The sequence below is a fragment of the Caloenas nicobarica genome, chromosome 4 (assembly GCF_036013445.1).
Source record: "Caloenas nicobarica isolate bCalNic1 chromosome 4, bCalNic1.hap1, whole genome shotgun sequence".
Lineage (NCBI taxonomy): Eukaryota > Metazoa > Chordata > Aves > Columbiformes > Columbidae > Caloenas > Caloenas nicobarica.
Genome location: NC_088248.1, coordinates 56,079,673 through 56,093,213, shown reverse-complemented (window position 1 = coordinate 56,093,213; position 13,541 = coordinate 56,079,673). Strand labels below are relative to the sequence as shown.

Sequence of the window (13,541 nt, the reverse complement as noted above, 5' to 3'; positions counted from 1 at the left end):
GCTCCCACGACTGGAGTGTTGGAATGGAAGGATACAGGCTCTTTAGGAAGGACAGGCAGCAGAGTCGAGGAGGGGATTTCACCCTCTATGTGACTGACTGGCTGAAGCGCATGGAGCTCTGCCTGGGGATGGATGCAGAGCTGACCAAGACCTTACAGCTCAGTATTAAAGGGAGGGTAGAGACAGGTGAAATTATAGTGGGGGTCTGTTACAGGCCACCTGTCCAGGAAGACCAAGCAGATGAGGCCCTCTATAGACAGATAACAGCAGCCTCATATTCACAAGCCCTGGTCCACATGGGGGACTTCAACCACCCCGATACCTGTTGGAGGGACAAAATAGGGGGGCATAAGCAAACCAGAAGGTTCCAGGAATATGTTGATAACTTTCTTCTCCGAGTGATAGAGAAGCCAAAGAGGAGAGTTACTGTGCTGGACCTTGCTCTCACCAAAAAGGACGAGCCGGTGGGGAATGTGAAGCTCAAGAGCAGCCTTCACTGCAGTGACAATGAAATGGTGGAGTTAAGATCCTCAGGCCAGCAAAGAGGGTGCACAACAAGCTCACTACCGTGGACTTCAGGAGAGCAGACTTTGGCCTCTTTAGGGATCTCCTTACTAGAGTACTGTGGGATAAAGCTCTGGAGGAAAGAGGGGCCCAAGAAAGCTCATTAATATTCAAAGATTACCTCCTTCAAGCTCATGAGCGATGCACCCCAACAAAGAGGAACTCGGGCAAAAATGCCAGGAGGCCTGCATGGATCAATAAGGAGCTCCTGGACAAACTCAAACACAAAAAGGAAGCCTATAAAAAGTGGAAGCAAGAACGAGTAGCCTGGGAGGAATACAGACAACTTCTCTGAGCAGCCAGGGATCAGGTTAGGAAAGCTAAAGCCCTAATAGAATTAAATCTGGCCAGGGACATCAAGGGCAAAAAAAAAGTTTCTAAAGTACATTGGTGATAAATAGAAGACAAGGGAAAATGTGGGCCCTCTCCAGAAGGAAACAGCAGACCCAGTTACTCAGGATATGGAGAAGTCTGAATTACTCAATGACTTTTTTGCCTCAGTCTTCACCAGCAAGTGCTCTAGCCACACAGCCCAAGTTGCAGAAGCCAAAGGCAGGGCCTGGCAGAATGAAGAACTGCCCATTGTAGGAGAGGATCAGGTTTGAGACCATCTAAGGAACCCAAAGGTGCACAAGTCTACGGGATCTGACGAGATGCATCCACAGGCTCCCGTCCAGCTTTCTTGCAGGTCCCCATCCAGTTTTCTTGCAGGTCCCCTTTAGGTACTGGAAGGCTGCTATAAGGCCTCCCTGGAGCCTTCTCTTCTCCAGGCTGAACAACCCCAACTCTCTCAGCCTGTCTTCATAGCAGAGATGCTCCAGCCCTGTGATCATCTTTGTGGTCCTCCTCTGGAGTCGCTTCAACAGGTCCATGTCCTTCTTATGTCGGGGGTCCCAGAGTTGAATGTTGTACTTCAGATGGGGGTCTCACGAGAGCAGAATAAAGGGAGAGAATCACCTCCCTTGACATGCTGGTTACGCTTCTTTTGATGTAGCCTGGGATACAGTTGGCTTTCTAGGCTGCAAGCACACATTGCTCTACCAGCTGAAGAGGGACTTTTTACAAGGGCATGCAGTGACAGGACAAGGAGTAGTGGCTTTGAACTGAAAGAGGGAAGACTTAGATTAGCTATAAGGAGGAAATTCTTCACTGTGAAAGCGGTGAGGCACTGGAACAGGCTCCCAGAGAAGTTGTGGATGCCCCATCCCTGGAAGCGTTCAAGGCCGGGTTGGATGGGGCTTTGAGCAACCTAGTCTAGTGGAAGGTGTCCCTGCCCATGGCAGGTGGGTTGGAACTAGATGATCTTTAAGGTCTCTTCCAACCTAAACCATTCTATGATTATTTCTGGATTCCAGAATTTTGTGCTCATAACTGCATTTTACAAGAAATCTTACTGCGATCAAAGGGTTAAGGAGAAAGCATTGTAATTGATGAACCATCAGCATAAAAAAATTGTGCCAGTATGTAGGGAAGGTTTACTATCTATAATAAGAAAGAGCTAATTACAAAAGAAGTGTAACAGGGGGAAAAAAAAAAAAAAGCACCACCATCTGGATTACACTATGGTCTGAAAACATTCACTGACACCTAAGAGAGAGCCTAAATGATTACAGAAAAAAAAAAGAAGAAATATTTGAAAATGAATTTCCTGCACAACTGTTTTTCTTTAAAGTATGGCATTAGAGATTTTGCACTAAATTATATATATAGAGGATATATTTCAAAATTACTGTATAAAGTTGTTTTCAAACACCTTTCCTCTCTTCAGTGTGTAGATCCCTCTCTTGACCTCAGTTGAACTACACAGGAATAGTTTCTTCAGTATGTAACTTCTGTTTGGATGGCAACAAGAGATCAAATGTCACCAGTCACCACAAATTTTCCAAATAGATAGGAGAGATCAAAGGGAAAAAAAACCCCAAACTGAATATGGAACAAATGAGAGCACATCTCTGGGTGATGGGGGCAGGGGAAGTGTCAGACTCAGAAATCTAGAAAATGGTTTGCCACTTCTAGCAAGTCAAAAAGCATTTTAACTATGAAAGCAGAACATAAGAGGAGGCAAATGACCATGTGGTTATTGCATAAGAAAACAGTATTGTGAGAAGTCAGGACTTCCAGCTGGGTTAGAGGCAGTTCTAATAGTTTGGGCAAGAGAGATCAGAGCGCAATAAAATTTCAATAAGTGCTACATGAAAGGGACCATGTTCCTCTCTAATTCACTTGAGCAAATATACCCAAAGACAAACATGAAACGTCTTTGAGATATGAAAAATATAAACTAGAATTACAAAAAGTCTAGGATTATTGTGAAAATTTAGGAAGTAAACTGAGCTTCAAAAATAACCACAATCTTCAAAAAAGAAACAGTCCTGTTGTTATGAAAATGTTTTAACCTAGATCAGCCTGTCATGATATGCTATTGCTCTGCAATGTATAGTGTGATTACGACTTCTTATTTCTGATCTGCTAGTCTTCTTTCATGGAACGTGTCAGAGAATAAATGAACAGCAGAATTCACAGATTGATTACATTATAATTATTTCAGCAGTAAGACCTGGAAGTTTTTATAATTCTGAAACTGTTTGCTTGCGTATGAAATCACGCTTCAGTGAGAAGTCTGTTTGCGACAACTTATTTTTTGCCTACAGTAGCCAATGGAAAAAGTGTCAACGAAAAAGGTATATGATATATGCAAAGTATGGTTTTCCCTAATTAATCAATCCAATGACTGAGACTTGAAAAAAAGGCATATTTGTAAGTAATGGAAAGTTAGTTTGAAGCTAGTAATAAAACCAGCAGAAGAAGAGTATGAGCTTCAGTAGAAAAATACTCCAGGTATTTTCATTGCATTTTGTAATAAAATTTAGCAAGATATTGTAAGACATTGACCACACTTATTTCTTTACGCAAAAATGGTTGTGGTTGTTTAACATATTTTTTGTTTGGTTGGGTCTTTTGCTTGTTTTGCTTTGTTTTGTTGTGCGATTTTGTTTGTGGGGCTTTTTGGTGTTTGTGGGTTTGTTTTTGTTTTGGTGGGTTTTGTTTGGTTGAGTTTTTTCCTTTTTTTCTTCTTCCCCCCAAATTTTTCTTAACTCTAGAAAAATCTTACTTGTTTTGTTTTATTATTGCAATACCATTTCTCATTTATCCTGCATTTAAGTGACTAACAAATTAACGTGAAATACGTCAATAGATCAGTATACAGGGTCTCTTCCAAGTGATTACTCTATGCCAAAGTTTGCATTAGACAAGCACTGCTATAAAACAAAAGACAAAACAGGAAAACCTAGAAACTATGATATATCATTTAGTTGACGCTGATGACGTCTCAACAGTATTAATTCATTTACCTAGGGATTGGAGAGGCAGGAGGACGTTTGCTGGTTTTGTTTCCATTTACAATGATTGAGTCTAAAGATGAAGGTGATTGAATATGTAATCATTTTCCCCACACACACACATTAAATTTCTTATCACTGCAAGATGCAATATCATGCAGCTGTGCTGAACACCTGAATACTTTTGGAGTAATATCCTATGCAAGAATCATTATGCCAAGGCTTATATATATCCATACAGCGTTTGAACGGTTAAGATAATGTGAACACTATGCATTTAAATTCTTCATGGAAGTCTTCAGTGAAAAAAAATTAAACATACTCATGGCCACCACAAATCAGCCAGTGCCACTGTGGAAATTATTTTCAAATAGTTCCAAATTTCCATTAAACTAATAAAGCAGTTCAGGGAAAACCTACCCTCACTTGACAGAAATATTATAGTTAAAGAAATAATAAAAGCTAACTTGAGGCTAGAGGTTTTGCTCAGCACTGATATCTATGAAACCAAATGCACAGTTTGTATTAACCTCTTGGACTGCAGCTTGAATAGGATACCTCTGGTTCCCTGCTTGGTCTATGCATCTTACTTAATGCTGAACCTTTCAAAGACTTTCTTTGAAATAAAAAAAAAATAAAATTAAAAAAAAACCAAAACACCAAACCACAAACAAACAACAGGCAAAAGTGTTTGTTTCTGATCTGCACCACCTTACTGAATTCTAGAACTTCAATAGTATCTTAGGAAGAGTTAAAATTCAGAACACAAAAGTTAAAATTAGTGTCTCCAAAAAGCTCCTCCAACTCTGAATAGATGTCAAACATACCTCTGGGTTTTTGGTTTGGTTTTGGTTGTTGTTGTTTCTCCAACAAAGAGAAAAGCAATCTTCCTTTATTAACCCGCTACTGGCTGTTCAGAAGACTGTGTAAACACTGCACCACATCCTACACAGACGTTTGCCCAATAATCATTGAAGTAAAAAAAAAAAACCAACCCATTACAAAATAAGAATTATTTTCAATAATTCTACTTTCATCATTAAATTTGTATCCATATATGAGGCAGAAATACCCTACCTCACTTCAAGTTTCAGCCTCCCATATCACTATATTTGACAGTGTCATCTTAGCAGAATATTACCTACTTGGAAACAGATACAGATCATGTTTGCTTCACAAGTATGTTTTTTTTCTAGCTAGTATGTTGTTAAATGAGATCAGACTTTACAATAAGACTAACCAGGGGACTCATACATACCCTCTCAATTCCAGCCTACACAGAATGAGACAGAGAATTCTGGGACATAAGTGACAAAAAATTTGAGAAGTGGTAAATACTCCAAAGAGGTACTCTTTCTTTACAGGGTAAAAGAAGTTAGGTCCTTTTGAAGGAGCCGTTATTGGCAGACTAATCTGACTGGGAATAATTTTCTCAGTGGGAAAACTGCTTTTAATTAAGCAGTACTTGTTAGCATTTCCTGACACAGACATAAAACGTAATTAATACACAAAGACTTTCCCTCCTTTAAAAAGTCTGCAAATTTACTCTCCAGCAACCGCAAGTGAAAAAGCTCCATGACTGATCAGGAAGAATCCTAAGACATCAATATAAAAGCAGATCAAAGCTTTATTCAGATGGGAACTTTACCTTCCTTTTTCAACAAGCAGCAGGACGTCTATTTTCTCTCCATTTTGCATCACACTACTGATTGCTGAAAAAAGAAACCACATACACATTCATGTTCTACACAGATGTACACATAAACACATGCATGCACATATTGATATGTTTTTTCAAAATTGCCTTCAGTGACAAAAGGAACATGGAATTCTTAAACATTTCCAATAAAGAATGCTGCTGATAATAGAAACAAAACTCCGCAAAATACCACAATATACTCACATTTAAAAGAAAAAAATACAGAAAATTATAAAGAAAGGTTAAAGAGGAACTTTTTAACATGAAAATATGCTACAGTATTTTATGATACTAAAATTAAACTTGCAAATAGAAGTTTTAGAAGACATAATGATTCAGAAGTAAGCTGGATTTTTTAATCCATTAACTTGCTTGCACCCTAATGGCTGCAGGTATTTACAATAACATAACGTGAGTTATACTGTGAAGATGACTGCCACCATTCTTTATGTTGTCTTATGCTATTCATGCTAATAAAGCAGCTGGCAAAACACCTATATTATACGTAATACAGAAAATACATCTGGACAGTTTCCAGTAACGGTGCATATAAAACTATACTGTGCACTATACTAGAACCGGTAAAGTAAATGTAACCTGTTTACTAATTCAAAATTCTGAAAAGTTAATTCTTTCAAAGTTTAGGTCTTATATATATCCACATCTTATCTCAACTAGTTCCCAGAGACAGTAAAGTCCTGAAAATCAATGAAGCTTAATAAACATATCCTGATGCATGTTTTTTGATGTTTTTGTATCACACATACTCGTGACCTCATTTACATTTCCTGAGTCAAACACCAAAAAGATAAGTGACTATACTTCCACTGATGATTCATTATTTGGCAAGTTTCAGTTATACAATTCAGTCTCAATAGTGGAGCAGATCTAATTTGGGGAAACCAGAAAGCAGAGAAAAGGCAGAATTTTGCAAGAAATACAACTCTGTTATCCAATATTTAAAAATAAAAACCCATTTAAGCTAAATGTGTGTTTCATTTCTATACCTGAGATACAGAGAGATTTTGGATGTTTGTATGATTAGGGTAGGAGCAATTGCAGTTGCATTACCAAAACTAACATGCAAAACAGCTCTCCTGCTGCCTAACGTTTTAATTTTGAATCAAGACCAAAAAGTATTCACAATTTAAGAGATAGCTGGAGGCATATAAATACTCCTGATTAAAAACCACCTTCATGGTGTTATTGCATTATAGCAAATGCAATGTGGCAGTAAATAAACAGTAGAAACTCCAATGGCATTTAGGCAAGTTCCTGCAAAACAGTCCACGATCTGACAGCATTTACAAAGAAGATCACCAATAAAGAGCTAAATTATCTTCTCTATGTTACTTTAATATAAAATCTCCAATTATTTTTACTTTCCTACACAACATATTGGCTTGTTCAATATAAAAAACAAGTAGGGCAGATAAGCTTAAAGAGGATTCAGAGCATAATTACAGACAATGATATAAAATTAGTCATAGAAGACCATTTGTATAAATATTCTTATCTTTCTACGTCATGATATTGAGCTAAGAATATTTTTAGTATCAAAAAAAGAAAAGTCTATTAGTCTGTGAAATAGTTTTCCAAGATAATTATAATTTTTCCAGTACATTTGAGTATTTTAAAACTAAGCTTGTCAATCAACTCAAGAACATGCTCCGCAGCGAGTATTTCTGCCCTGCCAAAAATATGAGACAATAATCCCAAAAGGTCATATATTATTATTCAGTTCTGTTCTCTTGTAAGAAAGATACTGTTGTAACTGGAACAAAAATTGTCTTCATTCATTATGAAGCTGTGAAAAATCTCTCTCGTATGTGCCACTAAGTAGGGGAAAAAAAATCCAAGACAGAACTTTAACACCTTCATATTTAGATCAGACTTGGAAGAGAATCTGGCTCATGCAAAGGATTAGATACCGAGTTCCCTAATGTTTATGACTTTAAAATGTAATAGAAATGTCCTTGTCAGTAAATAAGTTCCATAGAGTATTTCCTGAATTCTAGATGTTAAGCAAAATTCTTACTTAGTTCTTGCAACCTCCTTAGATATATGGAATCTTCTTCAGCATTCTCCACTTCAAGACAAAAATAAAGGCTCGACTTCTCTATAGCAAACCAGCCTTTTCTCCACTGATTCAGGTTATGGCAATCTTTGTAGTACAGCTGGCCAATCAGGTCACAGTCTCTCTCTAATAAGCATTCAGCCACAGGGGGAACAAAATGCTACCAAAGAAAATGGGGTGAGTCAGATGAAGAAAAAAAACCCTCTTCCCCTAAAAGAAAACAAATCAAGATATTGCAAATCTATATGATTCAAGGATGAAAGTCACAGTAAAAGAAATAAGACTTTCAGATTTATCATTTATAAACCCATATACAGACTAAATTTATGTTATAAAATCAAGCATAACATTTTTTCCGTTAATACTCTACAATTCAAACATTTTTACTTTTTAAAATACAATTGATTTAACTAGCAATGGGACTATTAGCATCTGGCACTGTATAAAATATGGTACTGCTTTATAAATTCTGTTTCTGCAAATAAAAGAATAGAATTGAAACCACAAACAACTTAGCTGAAATAAATTCATACAGTTTATGTCTTTATGCTAGAGCATCTTTAATATATTCTTAAGGTTGGCATTAAAATGTTGCTTTAATTCCTTTTCCATTTTATTTTATTATCTCGTTTCAAATATTAAATCACAAAAGTTATTTCTTCCTGCTGCACAAGAAAACCTTTACACACAAGATAGATCTGTGTTCATCACAAATGATTTCTCAGAGGATTTTAAGCTAACAATGACACTTTATTCTTTGTGCAAAGGCTCCAGGCCTAACTGGAAAAGATAATTATCAGCGTTACCTTAGTTATTGCCCAAGTCCATTTTCTTTGTGAATATGCAGTTTCAGCTCCAAATAAAAAAACGCGTTCCGACATTAAGTAGATTTCAAAGGTAAAGATGTCCCTAAAGCAAGCAAGGGGAAATAGGCAGCTGTATTTAGTCTTCATAACAGTAGACGAGCTTGGTTCTGTCATATTTATTACTATCCTTTGAAGCTGCTGTAGCTCAAGAAGTTCTTAACAGTTGGTGTTTTGTTTTGTTGTTTGTTTCTTCTTGTTGTTATTTTTTTTGTTTTGTTTCTGTTTTGGTTTTTTGGGGTTTTTTTTTGGCAGGGGGTGTCTTGTTTTTTTCATTTTAAGAAGTATATCATACTTAAACAGATAAATCCTGTTTTTCCATTTTTAACTGATGGCAAAATTAATAGGATAGTAAAATAAGAAAAAATAAACCAGTTGAAACTGGGGAGGAATTTGGAAAATAAATATCTTGTTTGACTTAGGGTCAGCCTTTAACTTATAAATTATGGCTCAATGATTTAAAGTGTGATTTCATACGTAACCTCTCCCTGGAATCCAAACAGATGGAGTATGCTTTTACCTTTCAATGCTGGAGCTTGAGATTTGTCTAAATCTTGAGAACTGAATATGACTCAGTTCTCTCATTTTTCAATAACCACTTTGAAAATCATATATAAGTACTTAAATCTGACTAGTAGAACAGAAATTTTAAGGACTGTTTCACTACGTGAAATATCAAATTTAGGGAAGTTTCTCATAAAACTACCCAATTGCAGGTAAAGCACAGGAAGTTAGTCATTCTCTAAAAGTGAAAGTATTTAGGTATTATCCTGAAGTGGAACCATTTGGAGATGTAGGAAGCAACAGGTTAGATTCAATGACAGCAGAAGAAAGTGCTATTTTCTTTTTTCTGGATACCACAAAGCTATGCTACTGCAGAATAGTGAAGGTCATCTTTGCTGTATTTTACAGCATGTTGAGGCATCACCAGGTTTCAGGATTTCTCCCCTCTGAATGCCCTTTGTCTCTGTAGTAGCTGAAGTCCTTTCTTCCCATTACCTTTCCCAGAAGCTCACTGATTATACCCTGTTTTCTTTGCAGACACTTTTGCTTTGTATCTACAAGCATTACAGTACTATACTGCAGAAAGTTCTTCTTATTTTACATACACACACACACATAAATAAATTTAAAAAGAAGTGTTATGGAGTTTGTTAGACAGATCCAAAGTATAATTTAAACAAAAATGTTGCCCCCAAGAAATCAAGTATCACTGGGATGCAACTCAGATTTAGATGAATCTCCCCAAGATGTTTTTAAATGTATAAACGGGATATGAATTAAGTTTTAAAAGAAAAATAAGACCACAAAAATGTTATCTTCAAAGTAATACAGTGTTCAACAGTTACAGTGTTGTCCTCAGCTGCAGAACAAAGAATGGGTTTCAAAGGCCGATAGATCTATGACCAAAACCAAAAGCATAGTGGAGACCTCTAATCTGCTGTATTATTATCAGGAAGAAACAAAGCAAGAGTTTTGGCTTCAGGCAGAGGTCAATCCCAGAAAGAAAAATGAGCATTAATTGTACAATTTATCATCATGTAACCTTTTAAGCACTGAGGATATGCATTACAGTTTTAATAAGAAACAGATGTATCTAATTTATGCTGCCCTTTAAAATTACCCTAACATTTTCATTATGTCAGTATAAAAAAAAAAGAAAAAACAAAATCCCCAAATACCACTTAGCACTTTACTTCTTGAAGTCAGCATAAAACAATTCAGCTTTTTTTTTTTCCCCCCTCTTTTCTAAATCACATGTTCAAAATTCAGGAACAAATGAACAGCTCTGAAAACCCAGAATCAAATCTTTGAAATACCCGAGTTTGTTTATTGAAATATTAATTTCAGAACCTACCCTCTATTTAAAAAGAAGTCTGACTTGTGTACTACAAGACAGATAACTTCACTGATGTCAATCATACCATTAGGAGTGGTAGTTTTATCATTTTCATAGTAGCTCAGAAAGCCACTTTCCAGAGTGCACCATCTTTTGTTGCAATCTGTGATTAAAGAAATAATATAAAAGTCAGCTGGCTTAATAATAAAAATTACCTCTTCCTATAGAAGCTGCCTCACAGAATGCATAGCTCTGTTGTAATTAATACATTTATGATGAAATCTCAGTCTCATTGACTTCAGTAGGCAAGGAAATCTATGTCTGTGTCGATACTACTTAACCTACAGAAACTCTAGCACATGGTAATTCAATAAAAGAATATTTCAATAACACACACATTTTTACTTTATGAGTATACTGAATCACTTCATAAGTTAACTTTATCATTATATAGACCTTTCACTTGCTGTAGACCTTGATGGGGGAAGAGCTAGTACACAATACCATGTTACATGTTTAGCAGAAGAGAGTTAAGGAAGCAAAAAGAAAACACGCTAAGTTAGAAACATTGGAAGCTACCTAGAACAATATATTCTGACAAGAGCCGATAGCAAAATGAGCAAGTGAATCACAGTGTGCATCACCAAAAAAGGGCTACTCTTTCTTTCGCGTTACTGGAACTAAAGGCCAAAACCAAGCCAACCTGTCCTCCACTGTTTGGTAGTGCTTGGGTGTCCACTCACTGTCACAAGATCAAGGAAAACAATTTAAGCCTTTCAAATAGTCTAGAAAAAACAATGTCACACATGCCAGAACTTGTATCCATTGCACACTACTAGAAAACACGAGGAAAACCCTATCAGAAGTTGTGTTATATAACTTGATTTTTTTTTAAAAAAAAAATATGCTACCAAAATAGTAGAGGATGACAAACTGTCTGCCTACTTTCTAGGTAGATCAGTGATTGAGCTCAATTCTCTCCTACTGCAGGTTCAAGCGTCAGATAGTAATGAAACTGTACAGAATTTATTCCTGTATACTGGGGGAGATAAATGGATGTATTGTAGACAGGCGGGAGCTACAGCCATTTCAGGATGGCATGTTCACATTAGAATGAATTGGAGATCTCTCTTGTTGTGATTCACATACAGACCTGGCGAGGGTAAATTCATTTAGCAACACTGTAGTTTACAGAATGCTAACATTTGTAGGGTGCTTTCAACGTGTAACAATTTGCAGTTTCTGGCAATGGTTAAATTACCTAGTTAAGAATTCTATCTTCAAGTAACTTGGCACTAGATATATTGGAGTATTTAGTAATTGTCATATATACTTTATAAAAAAAATACAAGGTGGAAGAAAAAAATCTGCAGAACTTGAAAGTATTATTTAGCATATTTAATTAAGACCAAATGTCTACTCCCTCTTATGCACCTAAAATATGAATACAGCACAGGACGTAGAATATTAATGACTATTTGCTACTCAAAATACTAATGCATTAATTCTATCTTACATCTAGTTCTTAGAATATAATTTGAGGTGCACCTATCTTGAGCTCACTGCTACAGAGAAGCAGGTCTTAAAATACTCTGTTTATTTCTACAGTCTTAAAATTCCTATACAGGTGCAAATATTCTGGTAAAGTTTTTATGAGAATTTTGTAAAAAATCTCTGGAAAAAACAAACACACACACACTCACCAAAACAACCAACCAAAAAACCCAACCAAAAACCAAATCAAACAAACAAAAAACCAAACAAAACCACAACAACAAACAGCCAACACCCCAAACTGCAGTGGTACTTAGCCAATACTTACTTAGTATATAATCTGATGTTTCATGCAATTAGTTTTTCTGCTAGTTGATCTATGATTTATACATGTTTTATAAATATCTTGGTACTATTTTAGTAGTATTTATTTGTATCATACTACTTGCTATCTAGTTCTATCTATTGTCTAAATAAGTATTTTATATAGTAAAATAAACATAAGATAAAGGATTTGAAAATGTATAGATTTACAGAGTTGAGCACCAAACTTGGATGTTTCAATTGTTTAGGGGTTTTTTTGTCCCCCAGCTTTCCCCCTCCCATCCCTCAAAGCCTATTCTACAAAATAGCTCACTGCTTCAATATTCATTAAAGTCTGTCAAAGCTTTTAAGAGGGCTCCATAAAATGTTTTACACTAAAAACAGAAGCCAAAAGTTAAACCTGAGCCAGTAAACCTCTAACCTTTACTTTTTGATCCACTGCATCAGAATACAACCAACGTTTGAGCTCTCTTCCTGCTGATCAACAGCTGTTAATTAACAGCCACCTTCCTCAGAACACTGAGGAAGAACTTAACTCTAATGGTTAGACAGCTTTACAGGATTCTGGCCTTTTCCACAAAAAGCATTCAAAAAAAAAAAAAAAAAAAAAAATCCCTAATCCTAATGTACTTTGGGACAAGGCCCAAAATTTAGATAAGTGCTGTAATCCCCAGCCAGAGAATGGTGCTCCCTCTTTGGTCCAGTGAGAACTCAGTTCACAGCAAGTCAGAGCTTATTTCTTTTCTCTAGAAGCAAACAGCTAGGCCACTTTTTTGGCTAACGTGGCCTTCTTATTTGCATCTTTACAGGCAGAGGAGGGAACTGAAACTATCTCCCACATATTAGTACTCTAACCATCGAATTATTTTCTGAAAACAGTAAGAGGGAAAAAAAAAGTATTACCACTTATTCCCAACAATCTGCAATATGCATATCCCATATTACTTCATGTTAATGAGATTTTATAAAGGTAAAACCAGTTCTTGATGTAGGGGGAAAAAAAAAAAATCAATACAGAAAACAGATTACGTGTTCTATGTTTTAAATAGCAAAAAACCCCACTTCTGTCATAATACTTCTTACACATGGCTGAGATATATTAGAGTCCTCAGGCAAGAGCAGTTTCTAATTCAAAATTGCAGGGGTTTTTGTTGTTGTTGAAAGGATGTTATTATTAGATCTTCCTCCCTTGTCCCATTTGTCATTTGTTTTCTTGTACTGCAAATGGTCAGGGAAACCTATCTTGCTATGTACCTGTAAAGCATCCATCCCAGAACCATCAGGCCTGACAAATACATGGGTAACTCACCATTAATGCAAAAACAAAGCCAAAAAAAAA

General features: G+C 36.2%; 1 protein-coding gene across 1 annotated transcript in view; it reads right to left on the bottom strand.

Moving 5' to 3' along the window:
* Window positions 1-13,541, bottom strand: part of ARAP2 (ArfGAP with RhoGAP domain, ankyrin repeat and PH domain 2) — a 128,600-nt gene that overhangs the window by 55,050 nt on the left and 60,009 nt on the right. The window contains exons 15-18 of the mRNA XM_065633336.1: window positions 10,403-10,547; window positions 8,488-8,590; window positions 7,643-7,841; window positions 5,554-5,617 (exon numbers count right to left, since the gene is read on the bottom strand). Of these exons, the coding sequence (XP_065489408.1) occupies window positions 5,554-5,617; window positions 7,643-7,841; window positions 8,488-8,590; window positions 10,403-10,547 (511 nt within the window). The remainder of the gene's footprint in view (window positions 1-5,553; window positions 5,618-7,642; window positions 7,842-8,487; window positions 8,591-10,402; window positions 10,548-13,541) is intronic.